The sequence below is a fragment of the Trachymyrmex cornetzi genome, unplaced genomic scaffold, assembly GCF_001594075.2.
Source record: "Trachymyrmex cornetzi isolate Tcor2-1 unplaced genomic scaffold, Tcor1.1 scaffold16, whole genome shotgun sequence".
In the NCBI taxonomy this organism is placed as follows: domain Eukaryota; kingdom Metazoa; phylum Arthropoda; class Insecta; order Hymenoptera; family Formicidae; genus Trachymyrmex; species Trachymyrmex cornetzi.
The window spans coordinates 1,073,637-1,098,381 of record NW_017296201.1 but is presented as its reverse complement, the minus strand read 5'-3'; the positions used below and the strand labels follow the sequence as shown (position 1 = coordinate 1,098,381).

The 24,745-nt window shown below is 31.4% G+C and overlaps 3 protein-coding genes across 10 annotated transcripts in view; 1 reads left to right on the top strand and 2 right to left on the bottom strand.

Annotated features, from left to right (window-relative positions):
* Positions 1-1,089: 1,089 nt before the first annotated feature.
* On the bottom strand, positions 1,090-2,465 carry LOC108758551 (uncharacterized). The gene is made up of 4 exons (XM_018503553.1): positions 2,450-2,465; positions 1,927-2,208; positions 1,650-1,789; positions 1,090-1,260 (listed from the first exon to the last, which is right to left on the bottom strand). The coding sequence occupies exons 1-4, from the start codon at positions 2,463-2,465 to the stop codon at positions 1,090-1,092; spliced, it is 609 nt and encodes a 202-aa protein (XP_018359055.1).
* A 333-nt stretch (positions 2,466-2,798) lies between these two features.
* On the top strand, positions 2,799-9,033 carry pink (WD40 repeat domain-containing protein pink). 2 transcript variants are annotated; one of them, XM_018503598.1, is made up of 7 exons: positions 2,799-3,061; positions 3,988-4,098; positions 4,215-4,448; positions 4,934-6,906; positions 7,957-8,074; positions 8,611-8,698; positions 8,771-9,033. In XM_018503598.1, the coding sequence occupies exons 1-7, from the start codon at positions 2,963-2,965 to the stop codon at positions 8,863-8,865; spliced, it is 2,718 nt and encodes a 905-aa protein (XP_018359100.1). In that variant the 5' UTR covers positions 2,799-2,962; the 3' UTR covers positions 8,866-9,033. The 2 variants fall into 2 exon arrangements, with proteins under 2 accessions (XP_018359100.1, XP_018359099.1); XM_018503597.1 differs by having other exon boundaries at positions 2,801-3,061; positions 8,611-9,019.
* A 5,448-nt stretch (positions 9,034-14,481) lies between these two features.
* Cpsf6 (cleavage and polyadenylation specificity factor subunit 6) overlaps positions 14,482-24,745 on the bottom strand; it is a 14,617-nt gene continuing 4,353 nt past the window's right edge. For 5 of the 7 annotated variants that reach the window (XM_018503631.1, XM_018503634.1, XM_018503635.1 and 2 more), the window contains 7 exons: positions 22,348-22,474; positions 21,950-22,063; positions 20,708-20,988; positions 20,145-20,442; positions 19,622-19,886; positions 16,394-16,474; positions 14,482-15,636 (listed from right to left, as the gene is read on the bottom strand). In XM_018503631.1, coding sequence (XP_018359133.1) covers positions 15,474-15,636; positions 16,394-16,474; positions 19,622-19,886; positions 20,145-20,442; positions 20,708-20,988; positions 21,950-22,063; positions 22,348-22,474 — 1,329 coding nt within the window. In that variant the 3' untranslated portion in view covers positions 14,482-15,473. The remainder of the gene's footprint in view (positions 15,637-16,393; positions 16,475-19,621; positions 19,887-20,144; positions 20,443-20,707; positions 20,989-21,949; positions 22,064-22,347; positions 22,475-24,745) is intronic. The other 2 variants (XM_018503632.1, XM_018503637.1) reach the window with 2 other exon arrangements.

The window sequence follows — 24,745 nt, the reverse complement described above, 5'->3', positions numbered from 1 at the left end:
ACCACCAAGCGTTTGTTATTCATTTACATTGTCATGTTCATACACCGAGTAAGGCTATTTCTGCGTTTTCACATTTCGATATTGAGCAATTCTCACAACCATCTAAAACGGTACTTACACAATTGATGAAACATTTATATTCTTTTTAAGTTGTGTTGAATGTCTTATTTAAGATTGTTTTTCAAATGAGTATGTAATTTTTATGTTGTTATTAAGGTTAACATTGATAATGACCCAACTGAGGTCGAAATGTATGTTATAATTAACTATTTGTTTTTATAATTTAATGTGAAGACCTTGCTTGGCTCGTAGCCCTATTTCTATTATGTATATTAATTTTATAAATTATTTGAGCCTTAGTTCCTATATTATTTTTAAATACATAATTAATATAAAATGTGTAAATATTTGTAGATAATTAAAATATCTTTTAACTACAATGTAGTCATAAATAAAGTACAAAATAAAACTGAAAAGTAAGGTAAAATATGACTATAATAAAATATGTGCTTGTAATTATGAAAATAATCGAAGTAAAATCCAGACAACAAAAAGTGTCTAAAATCAGGTCATAAGACGTTTTGTGCGTCTAAAAGACGACTTAAAGAAGTCTTACCCAGTGAGAAATGACAGTGAAATCGACGTCAATTCTAGTATCATTTTTCACTGATTATGTCATAATTTTAGACTTTGTCTTGTTTGGAAAAAAATCTTAAAAAATTGAAATTTGTAGTTTATTTCATGTACTATCAATTTAAATTATAATAATCCAAAATCATGTTTAAAAAATTCTGAAGTCTTTTATGTAACAATGATAGATTTTACAATAAAATTTAACTTACGCTTATTTTAACAGTAAGTCGCTTGTATGTTGGAAATTTTTAATTTGTAAAAAAGAATACTGTTTTATCTGATAAATTCACATAAATTTTTTTAAATAATAAAATAAAGTACTATCAAGCGACGCCAAGTGCATAATAATATAAAATGAACCGCTTGAACGCTTGCCGTGTGAACGTCATTACGAGGGTTGTCTGAAAAGTTTTCGACCTAACAAAGAAACAAGACATTTTTTCTTCAAATTTATTTTTATTTTTCTACATAGTCTCCTTGTAAGTCTATACACTTCTCCCAGCGATGCTCCCATCTCTTCAACCCGTCCAAATAGTACTTGGCGTCTTTCTCTACAAAATAGTTGTTTACGAAGGTGATGGCCTCCTCATTTGACGAAAATCTCTGTCCTCCGAGCGCAACTTTTAGCTTAGGGAACAAAAAAAGTCGCTTGGAGCTAGATCTGGTGAGTAAGGAGGGTGGTTAAGCAGTTCAAACCGTAATTCGTAGATTTTCGCCATGGCAACCGCTGAGGTGTGAGACGGCGCATTGTCTTGGTGAAACAAAATTTTTTTTCCGCAAATGTGACTGTTTTACCGCAATTTCTGCCTTCAACTTGTCGAGTAATGATGCGTAGTATGCTCCTGTAATGGTTTTTCCTTTTTCAAGATAATCGATTAAGGCTCAGTTCCACAACTCACGGTTAATTCTTAACCGAAGTTCAATTTGTTTCTCATCTTGAATTGGAAAGAGACAATGAATAAGTTGAACCTCGGTTAAGAGTTAACTGTGAGTTGTGGAACTGGGCCTAAGACAACTCCATGACTATCCCAGTCGCCATCACTTTCCCAGCCGAAGAAACAGGCCTTTGCCTTTTTTGGAGCCAATTCCCCTTTCGCAGTCCACTGTTTTGACTGTGTTTTTGTTTCTGGAGTATAATGGTGTATCCAAGTTTCATCTACAGTAATTAAACAGCGCCAAAACTCTGATTTATTGCGCCTAAACTGCGCCAACAGAGCGTTGGAAATGTTCAAACACGTTTTTGGTCCGGAATGAGCAAACGCGACACCCAACGCGCGGTCAGCTTTCTCATACCTAAATCTTGATTCAATATGTGAGAAACACGTTCTTTAGACATGTTCACAGCCTCTGCTATCTCTCTAACTTTAATTCGACGGTTGTCTAGCACCATTTGGTGAACTTGAGCGATGTTATCGTCAGTGGTTGCAGTTTTTGGCCATCCCAAACGTTCATCGTCACCCAAGTTGGTACGGCTACGTTTAAATTCAGCTGCCCAAAATTTCACGGTGACAAATGATGGTGCAGAGTCCCCGTACCCAGCGTCCAACTCGTCTTTAATTTGAGTAGGCGTATTGCCTTTCAAAAATAAATATTTAATAACAGCTCAATACTCGATTTTTTCCATTTTCACAAAAACACTCACATCGATTCATTCAAATGATTGTCGAACAATTGCGCGTTCAAAATGGCTGAAATTTTGGTGAGTACCTTTCAAAGCATGCGCAAACACATTTCCCAACTTTTATTGACGAGTGCTGTCATCTTCATGTTGAGGTCGGAAACTTTTCAGACAATCCTCGTATGTACGTGTTCGTACCGTTGACATGTCGCATGCTCCAACATACTCCTACTTCCTCCAACTGTAGCTTCTACTCACTCTAACGAGCGCGTTTGAGTGAGTAGAAGCTACAGTTGGAGGAAGTAGGAGTATGTTGGAGTATGCGACATGCGACGCGAACAAACCTTAAGTAATGTATCAAATGTGGTCGACAATAATGAGAGAGAGAGGGACCGTGGGAGACGGCCAATCTCCATCTCATTCTCTCTCCCATTACACCATTGAATGGAAAGAGATAGAAATGGCCGTCTGCCACCGTCCCGCTCTCTTATCTCTATCGACCATTTTGACGCACGGATCGCGTAGTCCATTCGCTATTTCTTTGGTATCTATGGACAACGTGCTCCGTATTGACCTCCGGTCCACTCCGATCACCTCCGAATTAGTTGATCAGTATAAAGGGAGCAAGTGAAATTGAAATAAGAAGAAAGAGACCTTCAGAGTCAGAGGCCCTGGATCGGAGCAGAGCTCGGAGGTAAAAGATGCTGGACGATGTATCCCATTGCTCCGGACGTTTCTTACGTCTTATCGGAACGTGAGGATATCAACTCGATCCTGTACCAACCGATTAATTCGACGCAGCGAATAAAGGTACAGTATGACAGATGACATGGAAAGATGTTTCCACATGTAATGTACCAAAACGTGAGGTTAACCCAAACGGTAGGCATACAATGCATCTGTCATTCTTGTCGTATTATATCATGTAACTTGCCTCAAGTCAGTCGACTCTTAAAATAATGAAGATAATTTTAATAATTAATCTTTCTAATGAACGACTACTAATAGAACACCTTTCTAATGAATGACAGAATGATGTGAAATAAGTTGCTTTAAACACTTGAGCGTTCAAATCGAATGCAGCTTTGGTCATATGTACGATTGGTACTTAAATTTGCAGCAAGAGACAAGTATAGTCAGTGATCATTTCATTTTTATTTAACATTGGCAAACAACAAGGATGTAATGATTCGCTATGTTATACTACTGAGTCTGTTTTTTGTGTCTAAACTAGTATACCCTTTTGCAACTTAAAATGTGATAAATATATTTAATATTTGGCGAAAGCAATAAGAGAGAAAATTCTAGTACAGTCTAGCGTAGGAATAAAAAAACAGACCTGCTGTGAGTACAATCTACTTAACGTTACAAATGCTTAGTTGATTAACTAGAAAAAAATTTTGCAAATTGACCAATTAAAGGCATTCTCCAGGAACACAGTGTAATAAAATGAATTATTTCATTCTTGTTTAACATTAGCAAATAATAAGAATGTAACGATTCATTGTGTTATTGTGCTCTTGTTGGAAAACACTTATAAGTATTGTTATTTATTGTTATTATTCATAAAATGGTTGTGTAACTTTTTACTTTCAAGCTACATTTGTAGCAACAAATGTTCTCTCTGTCAATAAGATAGATGAAATGCCAAGATCTGTTTTATCTTTTTAAGTTTTTGATTTTATAATGTAAGTTTAAATATATGTAATAATATCTTAAATTTTATAAAATTGCAGTACACATGTTTCAACGCTTCACCAAGTTACATCATACTAGGCTCAAGCAGTGGCAGCGTTTACTTGTTTTCAAGAGAGCCATGTTTATTTCTTCAAATAATACCTCTCTCGGTAAATGACGTTTTAGTATAAGTTTAAGTCAATGATGATTACTAAATAGATGATATATTGTGATTATTGAATTTACGTATAATTGATTTATTAATGTTATTTTTATCTTCCATTAGGAAGGTGTGGTTTCACGTGTAGCGATATCACCTGACGAAAAAACTGTAGCCTTAGCAACAACTCGCGGTACTGTCTGTCTAGTATCTCTGAAATCCACTCCGCAATTGATATCAGTATCAACGGAGCATATATATAAACAAATTACTTGTATCTGTTGGAATAATAATAGTACCGAGTTGTATGTAGGAGATGCAATTGGCAGGATTTCTGTCATGGTGTTATCCATATTTACGGTAAGTTTATAACAGAACAAATTGAATATTAACAAGATTAATATTTATTTCAATTAAACAGTTAAATATAATAGACTAAAATTAAATAAAATTATATATAATATAATAATGCATATTCTTTAAATAAAGAGAGTTGTTCTGTAATTGGTCGTTCAACTGGATGATTCTGATATGAAAAAATAAGTTGAAAACGTAAAATAAAATTTTTTATTCTTATGAAAATAGTTATGAAAGTTTTAATGAATTTTTATCATATCATAGAAGATTTTATTTATTGTTTACAGATTTAAGATTATCTACTTGAAATTAATATAATTAAAAAATTTTATGTACCTTTGAAGTTAAACATTATTGATGAAGGAATATGATTTAATTTATACATTTATACAATATTATATTTATGTATATTTTGTATTTATATATTATATATTTATATATATCAATTAATATATTATTCATTGATCTATCTTCTTTTTTACAATCAGGTTAATGGAATGTTTCAAACTCCAATATGCACACTGATGAGTCTGGATTCTAGCATCGTACAATTAAACTTTCATTCGCCTTTGTTATTGGTTTCCACGTTAGCACGTAGTTATGTCTGCGACACAGTGCAAGAGCAGTACAAACAGATTGGCAATAAGCCGCGTAATGGCGAGTTCGGCGCATGTTTTTACACGCACGAGAATAACACTTTAAAAGCACAGAGAGAAGAAAGGAACACCAACAACATACGGGGCGCGTTTAATTTGATCTCCGATAACGATATCAATATTCTGGGCGAGAATCAGTCAAAGATATTTTGCGCTCGGCCTGGTTCGAGATTATGGGAGGTGTCGGCTGATGGAATTGTTGTGAAGACGCATCAATTCAAAGAAGCTTTGGCAATTCCTCCGACAGTAATATTTCGATCAAATAGTACCTTAGAATCTAGTCAGAAGAAGGAGACAGAGTGCGAATGGCCGCCGCAGTCTGTCAACTTCTCGCACTTGTTCGTACTTGCGCGCAAGTATTTATTTTCTTATACAACCAGCGGCCTATATGTTATCGATCCGACGAATGCAAGCATGCTGTTGTGGAGCAACGAGTACACGAACATCAGCATGACGGCGATCGTGGACAATCAGATCTACTTGATGACCTGTGATAGCAAATTTCATTGTATAGCGTTATCGTCACTCGACAGTCTAATACTATGGCTGTATTGCCGCGAGCGATACAGCGAGTGTTTAAACGCGTGTTTTGTATATAAGTCGCAATTATTGAAAACAATCGGCACTAAGGAAATTGTTGAATTGTTCAAAGTAGAAAATCTGCCGCAAGATAAGAAAGAGCTACTGCGACCATTAATAACGCTTCTGCAAACTAGTGATAATAATAGACCAGCTAAATTAAACTCCGGCATCGTAGTCGTGCATTCCGAAAACAATAAGTTCGTTAATAAAAAAACTTACGGCTGTGAAATGACGCCTTCGTCGCAGTCTCCTGAAATCTCCAGCGATGATTCGTTTGAGATGCAAATAGAATCTGGAAAAGATCGGAAAGAAAATCTCGCTCAAGAAAATATCCTCGGAACTGTTTCAGGGAACATATTTGATTCGGATTACAATGGAGAAATGTTAGATATTAAAGAGGATGGTCATCAGAAGCCGGATTTTCAAGAAAACGTTACACATAGGATTCAATCCGATTTGCACTCGATTTACGAGCTGGCGAACAGTTTCAGACCTAATATGTTGGAGGAAGAAATCGAGGAAATTATTTTGGAGACAGATAAAAAGATGAGAACTATCAAAGATTCCTATCGAGACTCGCCTGGGCTTCAGAGTTTTATCTATGAAGTTACTCGCGCCGCGGAATTGCATTATTATAATATGTTTCTGGAAAACACCTCCATGCAGTTGATCGACTCCAGCAACAGCAATTCCATCGTGCGGCATTTCGCAAGAGCCTTCATCGAAATCAACGCGCCGGCTTACTTCCGATGTAGTTGTGGTTACCCTTATCCGATGGATAAAACCGTAGAGCCGAAGTTTCTGGCGATCGGCGAATCATTGTTTAAGAGATATGCAGACGATCTACCGAAAGAGTGTAGCAATATTTGTGACAAGGTACCTTATATGTGGCGTGTGTATCTGCCCATCCGCATCGAGCAACATAGTACATTGGACGACTTATTGAGACAATGTCTTCAGACCAGAGACAATGTCGTGTTATCGTTTCTTCTACCGGCGTTAAATGAGCAACAGTGGAATTGCGTAAGTACGTGTCTGAGCGAAATCGAAGACAGTACTTGCCTCTTTTGCGCGACACCTTTGGCAAAGAAATCCAATTATGACGTACTGATAGATTGGAGTGGGATTGTCAAAGAAATTATGAAAAGAGAGGGACCAGACGAGGCCACGGCGTTTCTGATTAAGCTGGAGGATATGATACCAGACATTGATTTAGACAAAAGGTATTGAAAAATCTTCAAAAAGAGAGAATATCTATATTCCTTTCTTCACAGAGTAATGTGATAGCATGATGTATGTATAGACAATGTCAATAAAATTTTATTATATATACACAATTTACATGCACGCACGCATATATGTTTTTTAAATTTAAACAGCCAATTTCTGGAAATCATGAGATTTTAGAGAAAAATAATTCAGGTAAAAGCTATATGATTCGAAGGGAGATATAAGAGAGAGTAAAAAAAAATCTTATTATTGATATAAGAAAGTATTGATTTGACATTCGGTGATGCTATCCTGGTCAGGTCGAGATCACTTTGAGTTTTTTAAATGGAACCCTCCCATTTTTCATTGCATATTTTTGTAATTTATTTCAAAGCTTTTCTGACCGATTGAATGATTCAATATAAACTATTAAATCTAATACACCCTTACTTTGATTTACCTTGACATCCAAGGTCAAATTAATGTGGTACCATTTAATGTCCCCTTCGAAATCACAAAACTTTTGTCTAAAATATTATTTTACTTAACGCGTGTTTCTAAGATATTTAATGGATCCTTTAAAATGGGATATTCTATATATGTGTATCTAAAAAATCATTTTGTTGATTTAGTATTATAGAAGAATATTAATTTGTTTGTGACGTTAAATTTGTCATTTGTAAACAATTTTTTATTATCAAAAGAAAAAAATTCTATGGAAAAGAAACATAATATTCGATATTTTTTTATTATTAATAGAACTTCGATTGCCATTAAATTGCCATTATCTATAAGATTATTAATTTTTTGTTCGTCATTCTAGCTATAAATTGTAGAAGAATATAGAATACAATGCGCTATGTAAAATTATTAGTATCTTTGGCCTGTTGCAAAATTTTTAACTGTTACATAAATAAATAAAATAATAAGCCAAAATAAAATTTATACACGCATAAACGATTTAATCAAAGTAATATACAATCATAATCACAAGCGTCCTGTAAAAAAATTAAATTAAGTTCGAAAAATAATATATTGATATTAATATTTTATTTTTATTATAGTATATTCCAGTCGATCGTGTTTACAAAAATGCTGCGTCGCCGAGGTCTGAAGAAATCGATTGATTTCAGTAAAACTAACCAATTATCATCGAAATTTGGTACAATTTGCTCACCACAGGTAATTTCATTGCTATCTCTATCATAAAATAACAAAATATCCAAACTACATCAATCTAAAGCTGAAAATGTTTTAGATTTTTGTTTTCTACTGGTATATACATAGTAAATCACACAATTCAATTATCTTCATTTTCTTCCTTTGTTTTGTTACAAAGAGATTGCTAATAAAAAACACGCTATAATAATTCCATTAATTTTTTTTAATCGAATAATTTCATATAAAAGGAATTAAGATTTCTGCAACTAAACTCTTGCAAGAAATGTTAACAATAAAAATAGTCGAGTTATATGATTCTTTAATTTAAACGTCTTTCTTTTTCCCTCAAAGGGATCAATCATGTAACTTTTTCTGTAGGATAGAAAAAACGTGAAAAGTGATGTTTTTTATGCATACGTAAAAATTTTCACTTTTAAAGAAAAAATTACACAATCGATACTTATAAAAATGTGAATGTAGAGAGATAGAAAATATTTTTTAAGACGAACAGTATTAAATGATCAGTTATTAATAATATTATTTTTTTGTTGTCACAGATACGTGATCAGTTGACCAAAGTTCTCGAGAAAGATTTAAGACGATCGATAGATAAAAACGTGTTTGGAACAGGCGCTCATCATTGGGGTATGCGTCATCAGATTAAATCATTGACGTGCCCATGCTGTACGTTGTCTTTACAGACACCAATTTTACTAGGTACCAATGGAGTCGCGATCTTTCGTTGCGGCCACGCTTATCACGTAAATTGTATGATAGAAAGAAAGCTCACTAGATGTAATCTTCATCAGTAAATGTTGTAAATAAGAATTAAATGAAGAAGTTACATGTACCGTGTACACATTTCTCTTGAAATAAAGCTCTCTTCAGACGTACTTGAATTTATTATTTATTACCTATCTAATAAAGATCTTTTTCTATCGTCACAAATATTTGAATTTATTATCTCAGTACATTCGTTATCACAGTTGTAAGTTGAACAATACAGAAGAACATCATAAATTAAAAAGCAGAACAAAATCGCTATATAATACAAATATCATCGTATCATCTCTACAGAGCATACATTTTTCAAATTTACTGTTTTTATTCAAAATGTATCACTTTTATAAGATCATTATGAAATAATTATGTTATCGTTAATCATAACAGCAATAATTAATTGTAGATTATTATGTACAGAGTTTTAGACATGCGTGTATAGTAAATAAAATATTCTCGCACGCCGCTTATTGAGTTTTTCTTTTTGCAAGAAATCAGGGAAAGAATATATATCTAGATTTACATGAGTCATCTTATCACTTACCTTATTTGACGTTAAATACACACGCATATATCGTGTAAATGTAACTTCATGCGTGGCTATATTATTATACATATTTGGCATTTCTAATTCTTGTTATGGTTTTGCAAACTATTCTTTAGGAAAGTAAAAACTCAAAAGCTATAAAATCATTTGAGATCAGATACATTAAACTGAGATTTAACATAATGCATATGTTGACATTATTGTAATACATGTTGTACATACTTTTATAGTATTAGATTTGTAAGCTCACAGCAAGATCTTTATGTAAATACTTAAATATCGATTGTATGTATATTCTTATCAATAAATAAATCCATATAAAAATCGTTTACACAAATCTAGACGATTCTGTCATTATTTTTATAAACACGTTGTGCAATCGTAATGCATAGCACCGAACTTTTTTTTTTTTTTTTTTGAGAAAAGCAAAAACTATTCTATGGAATTGTTAAGTTCAGAAAAATATTTACTAATAAAAAATTTTCGCATAAATGTATATCGATGTATATCACAGTTCAAATAACAATAGAATGTATAAAATTTTACTTTGTGATTTCCTATGATAATGTGACTAGATAATCTTCGTTATACCTAACTTTTTACAAAATTTATCTATATATTTTGTATATGATTATTTAAAAAAGTATAAAAAAGTTAACAGATACAGATATTAAATTTTAAAATTCCCTACAATATATCAATATACAGAATATTTAGCTATGGCATAACACGGTTTTGAACATTATGAATTTTTGAGCAAAATATTGAGTTACTGAGTACATTAAGTTATTCATTAACGGACGTTTCATTTTCTTTCTTAATGAATATCGTAAAAGTGCCATAATTTGTTAAACTTGCGTTAAACGTAAGTGTTTATCTTTGCATAATCCGAATAAAATACTTCATTACAATAAATCGCATATTAATATACCACTATTTCTTATGTTTCTTATAAATTTTATAATAATTGGAAGCAGAAAATTTCTCTTCGGATAGACAATTTGTTAGTTTTGCTTCCATTCTTGCAGACTCGCGCAACGCTTATCATTTTTAACATTAATCAAATACTGAAATTTTCATAAAATGAAGCACTATTCTTTGAGTATTGATGGCGGAGAAAACTTTGACAAATATTTCTAGTGAAGCCCATTTTAGATGATCCATAATTCAGGATGAAAACTTATTTATAAATTATTTTAACTATCGTGTAATATATGGAAAATATTTGAAGAATCTCAGAAAAACATACACACATAAAATGTATATGTGTGTGTTAAAATATATTTCAAAACATAGATAAATAATAAATAAATTATATATAAAATGTTATTCTGAAATCTGATGTGAATTACAGATCTTCTGAGAGGAGCTTATAATCTTATTGATAAATTTTTCTCCTAATAATTTTATTAATAAACAATTACTGCGAGATCGAATTATATAAAGAGAAAACACTTTGTATAAATAGTATTAACATCATTGCTTTCCGCTGTGCAAATGTTTTATATGAAATTATTTTAACAATTGTGTATACAATAGATTTTACGATAAAATTGAAATAAAAAGATAACACGTACAATAATATTTGATAGAATTTTAGTAACATATGCACAGTGGACAACACGTTAATGTAATTCGTGAAATATCAAATCATGTTTTACATCAAAACGTTTACAAATACAACCTCTCCTCTTGTTTTTCTTTTATAGAGAATATCATAAAGATAAATGGAAGTGTCTATTTTTCACGAAAAAAATGCATATTCGTATTGTACGCAAAAATAATACACTTAAAATTAAAATTAAATATAATTAAACGTAGAGTTTCATTCGGTTGTTACACTTACCCAATTACGTCCATACATATCGCTCCCAGGAAAATTTTATTCGCGTCGTTCTCAAACGAGAGCGACTATTCTATTACGCAAATAAAATGCTACGTGAAATCAAAGGTATAACAAATAATCGCAATAATGACTTATAGTATGTCGACGGAATGGTTGCGGTTTCTGAGTCTGTTGAGTAAACAGCTCATTCTCTTTCGAGGTAATGTGCACTTAGCAAACAAAGTTTGAGAGTAAAAATTGCTAAATATACATAGGAATAAATTATACAGACAATTATACTTGCAATCGCACGAAACCATGCGCAAAACATCAATAATAGAATATTTTAATGAAGCTATCGATAATTTATACAATTTATTTTAGTAACATATATACTCCTGAAATTACTTCTATGGCAACGTCAGAAAGACTATCTCTTAATCTTTTAGACAGAACGATTTTAGAATAGGAATATGTGCGCGATATTTCAAACGATATTTCGATATCTGTAAAACATCTGTCACATTATAATTATGTAATGCTTTTCTCAGGTAATACTATATTATTGAAGTGTCTGCAATAATACTGCATATGAGAATGGCTTCATATTTTTACTTATATTTTTATTAATAAAAAATGCTATGATCGAAATATTTTTGAATTTAAAGACAATGGAATTTCATTAAAAGAGCACGCACTTTAAAATTCAATACTAATTTATCACAATATTCTCGAATGTGATTCAGTCAAGAAAAATACTAAGCAATAATTCTGCTTTAGTAACATTTAAGTAGCATGCCAAAAATATTATATAAATAAAAATATTTTGTCATAGTATTTGAAAAGCTCTCGAGATAAACTATGAGAATATACTAAAAAAAGGGTATTTCATGTAAAAAATTCGAAGTGACTTTGATCTGACCTTGGCGGCATTATCTAAGATCAAACCAATAGTATCTTCTTATGTGTCCCCCTTCGAACCTTACAACTTTTGTTTGTTTTTCTGTATCTTTCATATTTTCGAGATTTTGCTTGGGGCAATTAAAATAGGACACCCTGTACGCGTGTGTGTAACACACCCATACACTGTTAAATCTATAAAGTATAAAACTTAACTTAATTTAAATCGCCACTGCTCCAGTTACCAAATATATCGTTATTTTATATTAAAACAATAGTTAAAGTTGACATTGTATCGTCAATTTGACTGTATAATATCAAATATAACCATTATTTTAGTATAAAATGACGATATATTGAGTAGGAACAGTGGCAACCTATATTAGGTTAAATTTAACATTGTAGATTTAGAACAGTGTATAGCCAAATAATGCTAGCAGTATGTCTGCTAGTTGCCAAAATTTGTTTCTATTTGCTATGGTCTTTTTAAGCTTCGTTTCTGCCATTACAACTTGCCAGCCATAAATAATATAACAGAAATGCAGCAGGAATGAAGCATACTTTCTCATCAAGATATCATAATGAAAGATCTGCTCGTTTTCTGCTACTGGATATTAGAAAAATAACAGAATGTGCTCGGCTGTTGCTGGCGTTCTATTAATTACTAACATACTTTGCAATATATATGGTCTGTTTTTTATTTCTGCACTGGACTACACTAACTCATTTTAGCCAAATATTACATATACACCTATTTAAGTTCCAAAACATCAGTTCAGCTATAAAAAACAGACACACACATATATATATATATATATATATTCTTGGCAGGTTTAGCTACCTAAGTACATATAAAATAGTTAAAAGATTTCTTGAGTGTCAAACTTTGACATAAATAAAATTAAAATATTGAATACGCATAAAATCGTGTAGAAATGACTTGTCTTAAAAGAGTTTTTTTTTTTAAGAGTATCAGTGGATAGTAGATCATAACACGTTAAACGTATATATCATCAATAAGGAATTTCAACAAAGTTGTGAGTTTATCAAGATTACGTGGACTAATTCGTTTTCTTAATTTATAGCAGGAATGTTTGAACATCATGCTGTTGAAAATATACACGTTTCTTTAACATGTATATATTTCTTTCTTAAGATTCATTTCTTATATTCATAAAAGAAGAGAAAGAGATAGAAAGTCGATACCGCAAAATTACATTACAGCTAGTTGAGTGTAAAATTAAAGACATATTCTTTGTTTTTAGAAAGTATTAATGTAAATTTATATAGAGAAAAAACATTTATATCTTGTACAAATATCTCAAATTAAATTATAGATAAAAAACACATTTTATAAAAAATCTTTGTTTCTTTCTACTCTTACTATTCTTATTTTCCTTTTTAGGATACAGTATCATGTCATCAATTTAGCGAAGTTTTATTAAAATCTTAGCTCATTTAATAAATTCACGAATACGAAGATTAATATACCATTTAAAAAAATCAAATGCACATATAGTTTAAATATAGATAAAATGCCAATAGTTGGCGAACAAAGTTATTTTGTTGAAAATTTTAATTTAAGATTGATGATTGTATTATGCAAGTAATGCAAGATATATTAACGTATTGCAGAAACAAACTAAAAAATTATATTTATAGTCAAATTGTTCACCTGACTTGTTTATAAAAATAAAAAATATACATTCGAAATATTAATATTTTTTACGATACAGATCGACGCTGATGTATAATATTAAGTGAACAATTTGGCTATTAATATTATATCTTGTATATCAACTTTTAATTCTCTCATATTATTTTTATATCAATAACATAATTAATCATTGATTTTATACTTCAAATAGCACATCAAAATACAATTACAACAAAAGTTTTATGCACTTTTTAACTTAGTCTTATAATTTACAACACAAAAAATCACGAATTTGTTGTGATCAATGTTTCGTGAGATAATTTCCAAAATCTCTTCCAAAATTCATATAATACATATAAAGATATTATTATTGATATAAAATAATATATATGTTTTTGTAATATGTTTTATACAATCTATTATTATTAACAACAATAGTAGATTGAGCTGCAAATTTTTGTAAAAGATATATGTAACGACAATCTATAGCTCACAAACATGAGTAGCATATTTATTTCTAGTTTCTTATTATAAAACCTATTCTGTTCTATTTTCATTTCTTTAAAAAGCGAATCGTATATTAATTAATTAATAATATGATCAAATATAATATATATTTGAATAATTAATTCAAATTTACTTCACTTTGAGATATATATGTATACATATACATATATATAATATGTATATAAATATATATGAATGTTTTCTATTTTGTGCTATCATTAACCTCTGGATGCGCAGTTTTTTCATGATATTAAGTGAAAGATTTTTGAGTTACATGGATGATACATATCGGAAAATTAATACATATTTACACATAACGATCCACCTTTTCGAGAAACTTGTGAACTCGGAAACTTCGTAAAATCATAAAAATAAAAACATAGTTCTCTTCTTTTTGTTATCAGGAATTTGTGTGTACAGATGAATAAAGTAAAGACATGTTTAGCATTTATATTTTTTGAAAGCGTATATATGTATTACGTTAAGATACAATCTTGAATCGTCCGTGCAGAAGGCTGATGAGATATCTTCGTTCTTTCTTCTTTCCAAACGAATACTCTTGCCATTGTCACATCTTGTTTCTTGTCACTGCAAATTATCTTGGACGATCCGAAATCAATATTATTTTTTTACTTCTTATCTTCCCTCGACTCTTATTCATACGCGATAACTATTCGTTTACAAACCCACTCTCGGACTAAATGTATATTTCCTTAATCATAACACAGTTACATGGATAAATGTATACGTGTATACAAGTAGTGCGCTATCATATTAATACATATATGTAAGACAAAAGGACTCCGCGATTAATGAAGAGATTTCACAGCAATTCTATATTGAGTTTCATTTCGGCTATCTCGAAAGAAGACAAGAACGTTCAGAATTCTATGTGGAACATTAGTTCTACTAAATTTTTGCACTACTCTAGCAGCAATTCGTTAAACAAATCTCGAAATTACCCTTTTACCGTGTGTATCCTATAATGTTTCTTGGTATAACGCCATGTGCCATTAATAATCATCAATAATCTTTGGATGTCTCAAATGTTCGTGCATTAAAAGCAACGTAATATATTTTTACTTCAAAGAAGAGAAAAGGGAGGATTGCGCAGTGTGCAAGTACGTGTTGTCACATTTACTGCTTCATCATGGATCCTATGCCATCGACATGTCTTGCTTGCATCGTCTTCAATGTTTTCTTTTTAGTGTCTTGAGCGATGTGAGGAGTCTCCACGTTCATCTCGACGATCTCGTTCTCGTTCACGTTCTCGTTCTGGTTCTCGTTCCCGCTCAGCTGGTCTTCGGCTTGATTCTCGTTCTCGATCTCGCTCGCGCTCGCGCTCTCTGTAGCGATCATCATAATACCTACACAAGTCACGTCAGGCAATTATGCTTACTTTAATACTACTTTAGGCGTTGTCTACAATATGCGAAGTAAGCTTGGTTTAAGAAATAAGAGTAAGAAATTGACTAATCACAGTCGATTATTCTTTTCACAATCGACTGTGATTGGTGAATTTCTTACTCTTACTTCTTAAACCAAGCTTACTTCGCATATTGTAGACAACGTCTTACATATTTCGTTATATCTACGAATTCACTTTACTACAAATCTTAATCTCATGTTATTCATGAATACAAATAAATATATGCCTATATTTTTGTCTCTCTAACTCTATTTCTTTTAATAATTCTGCTAACCGATGTATTTTGTGCACAAAAGCGCATTGACATAAATAAGTCGGCACGCAACAAATACAGAGATTATGCAATTATAACGAAATGCATAACTTCGTAATTTTTATACAATAGTAATATAAATACCTAAAGATAATATGCTTCTTTCTAATTTCTTCCTTATTAAATCCAGCAATAGAAAATTATATATCGAAGAACAATTTTTTATCTATTCGATTATTTTAATTATTATTAAAGCTTATTTTATTTATTATGCTACATATATATTTTTTCTCCTTGATACCTGATGTCCAAAATGAAAAATGAACGTAAAGGATATGAATTTATTGGCCTACACAATGAACATATAACGCTTCTTATTATTATATCTTCGTTTATTTGTTTAGATCTATGTGCATTCGTTGTAATGGAAAAATTAATTTACCTAGTCGCCTTGGAAGATGAGACGGGTGCCGTCTCTGGCGGTTCTTCTTTTACTCTTGGCCTGGCTGATTGACGTGTTGTACTAAAATGGATATTCTGTTATGACGGTTTATGTACTATTAACCAGACTTAGTACATTTTATTAAAAATAAAAATTAGTCTAAGAGAGACGATAATTGGGTTATTATCCAGGGTTGCCACAGAAAATAAATTTAAAAATTCCCTGACTTTTCCAGATTTTTCAGATAAAAATGGAAAACTTTCCAATATAAAATATGTAAATTTTAACACATTTAAAGTCAAGAGTTATAGGAAAACTAGCCTATATTATTAAAAACAACGCAAAAAAAGGCTTAGTAGGATACTAAAATTTTGGGTGCAAATTTAAGTCAACAAAAAATAAATTAGTATCGGAAAAAAGAATGCAGTTACGAAAAAGAGCGATCAAATAATAATACTAAATAAAATATAAATTTTTTTATTAAAATCGTTTAAGTGTGCAAGTTTTGAACGTATTTCATTATAAACGTCAAATATAATATTAAAAAATTATAACAATTATCTGGAATAGGAGCAATTTAAGGAAATTGTGAGCAAATTTCAAAATTCTAGACTTTTACATTTTCCCCTGACTTTTCCCAGTTTTTCGTGATCAATATCAATTTTCCAGACTTTTCCCGATTTTCTAGGTCTGTGGCAACTCTGTTATCGTTTCGATATCAACGCTAAGATATATTTTGCGAGACTTAAGCTATTTTATAAATTACATGATAAATCACACAAATACAAAACGCCACAATGTACGGAATCGCAATTATATAATCTAAAATGGCAATTTATAAGATAAATATTTAATATACACATACACATTTAAATTAGTAAAAAAAACTAATTGATATCAAAGGTTCAAGGATGATTCAGAACAAAATATTATGATTTAATCCTAGTATCATAAAAAGAACACAAACAGTAGATTGTGCAATAAAGATTAAATAATACATTATAGATAAACATATATTTTTAATTCACTTTTAATTTTTTTTCATATAATTATAATTTTGATTTAATTAATAGTTTATGTACATAATTACAGGATTTCATGTTTTTATATCACTATGATATAAATTTTATAGAGAAGCATGAGCATGGATCGTGATTTAAAATATTTGTCACTAAAATAGTTAATTGTCTGTATTACGCATTGCATATTTTATGCTGGCAAGCTGCTATTTTACTCATGTCAGTAGTCAGTATTCTTTGTCGCTTGTTCACTGAATTATCCTTACAAAATATAGCGAGATATCGACTAAAGAAAGATATACACAATGTATTTGTGAGTCTTAAAATTAAATTGATAAATAAATAAAAAATTATATGCAGCCGCGTATAATTGAATCTTACACTCAACTGTATACGTGGTTTGTCCTACGTTCTTTTAAAAGTCACATTTAACTTGTGTGTATGAAACAATAAAAAAAGAGAATACAATCCTTTTTTACACAACGTAAATTCACGTAACAAAGTAGTAAGTTATAAATTAAGTACTTCAAAAAGTGCTTAATTTTTTTGTTTTGTCGATATATTACTATAATGTCTTACACAAAATTTTTTTAAAGGGTCATTACCATTTCATTATATTTAATTTTTACGTGAATAATACCTATGATATAGCATAAAGATGCTGTTCTCCATAATACAAGTAATACACGATGAATGAAAATATAATATTAGCGTTTTAATTGAATAAAATTATATAAATTGTAATTTCTCATAAACATTATATTCTTTATGTTGTCCTGTATTTTATAGCATACTTTGGCGGTAAATAATGCTGCAATTTATTCTTTATAAATAATTAATTTACAAAATAAAAATATTAATTCTTATTATCTAATATGCGCTACTAAATATTATTTAAATATTGTCTATATAGAAATTATTATATAAGAAAAATACGGAATTCAGGGGTGCCAAAAGCATTGGCAAATTTTGCGAATTGTCGCTGCGTCATAATCCATTGCTAATGGCGATATTTCATGAACTTTGCCGTTCATTTCGTCAGAGGGAGGAGCACAATGAGCTGCTCCCCTGAAAGACTTTTTATATAAACTCTGTTAAGAGAGGAGGTGTTTGGGGGGACGTTATAGCCCATGTCTTTGTTTAAATTATCTAGATGTTTTTGGATTTCTAGAGCCTCCCTGTACTTCCCCCGCCCCAAACACTTCTTCTTTACAGAGTTTATATAAAGGGAGTCCATTCTCTGGAGGAACAATTCAGAATCAGTACGCTTCTCACCCTAATGAAGTGAACGGGGTTCACGAAACGTCATATTAAAAATGGATCGCGACACAGCGATAACTCGCAAATCCTTTGGCTATTTTGAAGAAAATACCCGTAAAAACCTCAAAAGTATTATCAAAAATATGGAATACAATAAGACCTTATACATTAATGTAAATAATATAAAAATGCTTGGTCATAATCATATATGAAGAAATTATTGGCGGAATGTACAAAGAAAATTGAGATATAACATTTAACGTGATTTTGCAAGTCTAGAGATAATGTTGCTTATAACGGTTTATAAATTGCAGCTATCACGCAAATATCATATTATGATTAAGTATAAGATGGACAAATAATATTGACTTTTTTGGTATTATTGCGCAACAATTCAAATGGCTGTGTAAGATCTGAAGTGACAACAAATGAACAATATTACGATTGAGATAATAAAAATGTGTTTCTCTATTCGTTCTGATATATCAAAACATCAAATGGTCACATGTTAATATTCTTTCTTTTATTGATTTTTTCTGTCTTTTGTTACTTTTTCAGAATGTTTTATAATAAATGATATTGTGAGATTCGTTCGTATTTAATTCTCAGTCACAATACATAATATGAAAAAATTCATTGGCGATGTCTTTAAAAACAGAAGCAAATTTATCAATTCAAATATGAATTTCATTCTAAATATTTCAAATATGAATTCTAATGTATCGCACACATTTTTAATCCTTTGTTGTATAGTAATATTCTATACTTATTGTATATATTGTAATATTTATTGAACGATATCTCTCACGGAATATATCATATTTTATTAACATCAATGTAGATGTTTATTTCATTTTTTTCCTAACATTTGAAATCCTTATCTTTTAAACAACAAATATGGATTAGAGACGCAATTAAGAAAGTAATCTGGTGAGATCATTTTGCTTACCTTTCTTCCCTGCTTCGCTCTCTATATTCACGATCTCTTTCACGTTCGCGTTCTCTTTCCCGGCTGCGTGAACGTTCTCTTGGATATGGTTCGCTGTAATAACGTTCCCTGTCTCTATCACGATCTCTTTCTCTCTCGCGATCACGCTCTCGATCACGCTCCCGTTCACGATCTCTGCTACGTTCACGGTATTCACGGTCCCGACTCCTGGATCGTTCACGTCGTCTTCTATGACTGCGTTCTCTATCACGCGAACGCGAACGCTCTGTAAGAAAATTCGTTATCTGTGAGAGGGACGACACAATCAGTTTTAGGACAAAGATAGAATAATATATTTATAGAGAGAAAAGATTTTTATAACTTAATATTTTAAAATGTAAAAAAGTATATATTTTTCTATGAACTATATTTGCCGCTTTTTCTTTTCCTAATACTGGAAATTTTCAAAACTACAATTCTAACACTTTTCAACAGCAAAATTGATTACAATGAGGCATATTTCACGCAGATTTGTTTAACTTACCTCTACGTCCGGAACCATAGCTTTTGGTCTCAACACCACGTAAAGTGTCTTGGAGGGAACTGATCAAAATTTTGCATCTGTCATCTGCAGCTACCTTGGACTGTTTTATCAGCGAGATGGCAGTTACCAGGGTCTCTATGGCACTTGCATATTCGCCTGCTGCAGCATCGGATACTGCTCGCGCGATTGCGGATGAGGATACTGTACGATTACGACCCATTATTTCTTCAAATTCTTGTTCGGTGAGTGGCGGAGGACCTTCAGGACGATGATCAGGCCCGGGAGCTCCATAAGGAGCCTATAAAATACAGGAACAATATACAAACAATGCACAAAATTGTATCATATTTTATCTATTTGTATATAAATATTTCCTGAATAAAAATATCTCATTTATAAAATCTTGCTGCTAATTGTAATACAGACAAATTTGTGAAGAACCTATTTGAAGCAGTAATTATCAAAACATGGCTATTAAAATTTAATCTATGTTAGAGACAAATTATCCATTAATTGATTAAATTTTTCGGTTAAAATACTTAAACATGCTAATGAGACAATACTTGTGCACTTGGTGGCCCATAACCATGTGGTGGTACATGTGGCGGTCCGTGAGATTGTCCATGAGGGGGGCCATGAGGAGGACCATGAGGAGGGCCATGAGGCGGTCCATGTGGTGGACCATGAGGCGGACCGGGAGGTCCCGGTGGATGTTGACCGGGATGTTGATGAGGTGGTCCTTGCGGAAAGAATGCGGGATTGACATGAGGTGCTGGGCCACCCGGTGGTCCTTGAGGAGGACCTTGTGGTGGTCCACCATGTCCTGGAGGCGGTCCGCCTGGACCTAACAATGTACTTGATAAATATACTTCAAATAATAATATTTAATATTTATTATTTGTCAAACATAAATAAATGTTTCGTGAGTATAAACCACAGATTTCTATATACATTATTAGACTGTTATACTCTATTCAACGAAAAATGTACCATTCTTCACGCATAGAAGGCGGGTAAAGTGGAGATGGATTCTACCTATACCGTATACGTAAATGCGGCACGCTCAAGCTTGGACTTAGAAAATTGAGCGAGTGAAATAATCCTAACATCTCCACTTTGTCGTCTCTTATTCGAAAGATGGTAAATCTCGTTGAAAAGAACATAACTTCTTGTATATAAGCAATGGGTTTGGATCGTACAATCGTTTTGCGCATGCATAGGCACGATATTCCTGAAGGAATGCAGTATGGACCAACTACAGACTTCTATCTTATAATAGTCTACGGGACCAACAGACGTGCAGATGTGCGTTACGCGATGGATCTCTTGGTACGTGTGTAAATAAGAATTGGAATCACTTTTTCAAAAGTTAGCAATACTATATAAAAAAAGTATATTATAAACACACAAGATGGATAATAAATTATGTAAATAATAAAAGTAAATTCTATTTCAAAATCGAATTATTTTGAAATATTTCGTTAATGTGTGTTGTTTCTCTATCATATATATTGAATTCTTCAATAATGAGTAGCAATATTCAACCAAATTTAACAAAATATATAATACGCAAATATGGTGAAATAAAACACACAATGATGTTTATTAGTAATACTTTAAAAATCAGTAGCAATCATACGATTTTTTATTATTTCAAATTACTCCTTTGTTTGAGAAATAATCCTTTGAAACACCTTGCACCTAAATGATTCTGTCAAATCAATTTCCCTCAATATCATGCATCTCACAATATAGCGAACAATTGATTAATAACATTTGTAACATTGAACAAGCAAGTAGCTCACCACCCATAGAACCTGGAGGAGGTCCTCTCTGTGGTGGGCCTTGGCTAGGCTGCGGCCCTTGCATATGTTGATGTTGAGGGAAACCTGGTGGTCCCTGAGGCCCATGATGCATTCCTATGCACATATTGAATAATCTTATCAGTAATATCAATCTGCTATTAGCAAATTGAAAAATTACATAGTACTACTATTACTACTATTACTTCGCCACATTTTTACTTGAAAGTGTCTATCATCTCTTCGTTATTTTTTTTCTATCGTTTACTCAATCATGCAAAAAGATAGAAGCATTCAAGATGTTTCAGAGGAGTAATTAATTTTAAAGGTTTTGGGTTATAAACGAAGTTTTTTATAGCAAACGAAACTTCCCAGAGAACAGCAAAAATCTAAGCACGAACCTGGTGGTCTATTCCATTCGGGACGAGGCTGCGCTCCTCTGGGATCTCCTGGAGGTCCACCAGGATGTCCAGGAGGACCACGTGGAGGGCCCTGACCAGGTGGACCAGGTGGGCCACCATGAAATTGCTAAATGAGAACAAATGAAACTTCTATTTTACTCTACCATAATCATATGGATAGTTATTGTCTAGACCTTCAAAAAAAAAAAAAACAAATAATTTCATAATTAAAGAAGAAGGAACAAGTTTGTAAATAACAAAATAAAACATTGGCATTACTTCGTAAAATTAATATTATATAAAATTTATTTAAAAATATAACCATTAATACATACTAAAGTTTAACAGAGAATATTTCAATATCTTCTTAAAAATTTAACATTTATATAAATTTATTGGATATTACAATGTCTAATAGATTTATATGTTTTTAGAAAAATAATATCAACATTTTCTTGATAACTTTTATCAAGAAATGACAAATACTCAAATGAATGACAGTCGATTTAGATATATTATTGTCATTTCTAAAAAATTTATTAAAAAGTTTTGTCACTTGTGCGTAAGATCTCACCCCCTTGCATCATTAAAAGGGATTTATGCACTTCTTCAGTTAGCATTAGTATTTTATTATATAGGGACAAAGTCCCTGCTTAATTATTTCTGTTTTTGTGCACAAAAATTTATTGTTACATTAAAAATAAAAATAATAGGAACAACCTCCAATGACTTTGACGTTGGCATATGATGTCAAGATATGATTCTGAACACCATTTCAAAGGTCGTTAGTCGGACATCTTGGAAATGCAAGTGCCGGCGAGATTATAACTTTGAAGCCTCATAACTTAGAAAATACTTAATAAAAAATTACATTGTTGTAGTGTTTTAAAAAACTTAAAGTCAACTACAAGAATATGTAGTAAAAAATATGTAGTAAAAGTGATCCGTCCTGCATATACAGGAAATGGAAATAATTAGTTGTAATGCCGTTACTTTCCTTACCGTTATTCTGTCATAATAACGATTTTTTATAATAACAAATTTTTATGACCGCAACATCAGGGTTGAAAAGTCATTCGATATCATTACTTGTATCGAGTTGAAAAATTACTCGTTATTGACAAAATTAACTCGGCATTTGTAACTTGTACTTTTTATTCATTGTAATGTTACTCGTTACAAATTATTTTTTTCAATAAGCAAACGCATAATGATGTAAGTTACTTTTCAAAGTGACTTTCTCAACCGTAGCACAATCTCAGTGTTTAGTTAGTTATCATTATAGTCATAAAAAGATGCAACATTATCAAATTGTTATTATAAAAAGTAACAGAAAAAATAACAAAATAGTAACTTTTCCCTATATGTGTATATATAAATATATACATATATATGTACACGCACGCACGCACGCACATAAGTATTCTAAATAACCAGTTATTTATACAAAAAATTAAATTTTTTAATTAGAATTTTTTTAACTTAAGTATAATATAATAAAAATAATTGATTGAATGTGAAACAAACTATAAAAAGTAGAATCGAAAAAAAATTATATCGTTTATCTGTAGAATAGATAACTGGCTTCTAAAAGGTCTCTGGTGCAACTGTTTACGCATAAAATATGCAAATGCAAAACATAAATCTATACTATGATTTCAACTTTCATAATTATTTACAGTAGGCATACATTGAGAACGATTTTTTTTTAGAAACTATGCGGATCTATAAATCTTAGTACATCGTCCTATCAATTGATCTCGCAAGCTTTATTTTATCAAAATAATTAAGAAGCATTTTAAATGTTTATTAACCATAAGATTCTACACAGTTTAAGAATATGTTAAAAATTATAATTTAAAGTTATTATACACACGCGCGCACGCGCGCGCGCGCGCACGCAACACACACACATACACACCACGAAAATTTCCAAAACAACATTATAACTTTCTACAACAATCATTGAAATAGAATATTGAATACCATTGATATAATGCAAGTTCCTTTTTTTTGTATAATCAATTTTGAATAAATATTGTTATACCTGCCCCGTATTGATCGTGAGTATTGCCGTATTGAGCCGCCAGAAGAGAAAATAACAAATGAGTTTCTGAAGTAACAAGTCATCGTTTTGTCTAACGGGCGAGTTGAGTCCCGGATGAACTGTCGACTCGCACGACACGCTCAATTCTGCTCTATATTTCTATATACGTTGTTGTGTTATTAAAGAGAGAGTTTTGTTCATAAATGTGTTCTTTTATTTCTGCGAGTTTGGAAGTGCGCGAATGCAACGCGAGCGCGAACGAGATTGTGAGATTACGAGTTTGACTCCCGGGGAAGTAACAATACATTTTGATATATTTAAGTTTACACATTTCTAAATTTATATTTATGT

Bases quoted from the DNA above. Each gene is read 5' to 3' on its own strand.
- LOC108758551 (XM_018503553.1), bottom strand. The intron at 1,790-1,926 runs GTATGAGAAAGC...TAATTACTGTAG, and splicing joins CATATTGAATCAAGATTTAG to ATGAAACTTGGATACACCAT. The intron at 1,261-1,649 runs GTTGTCTTAGGC...TTGTTCCCTAAG, and splicing joins GCGACTGGGATAGTCATGGA to CTAAAAGTTGCGCTCGGAGG.
- pink (XM_018503597.1), top strand. From the start codon at position 2,963: ATGTATCCCATTGCTCCGGACGTTTCTTACGTCTTATCGGAACGTGAG. The intron at 4,099-4,214 runs GTAAATGACGTT...ATCTTCCATTAG, and splicing joins TTCAAATAATACCTCTCTCG to GAAGGTGTGGTTTCACGTGT. The intron at 6,907-7,956 runs GTATTGAAAAAT...TTTTTATTATAG, and splicing joins GACATTGATTTAGACAAAAG to TATATTCCAGTCGATCGTGT.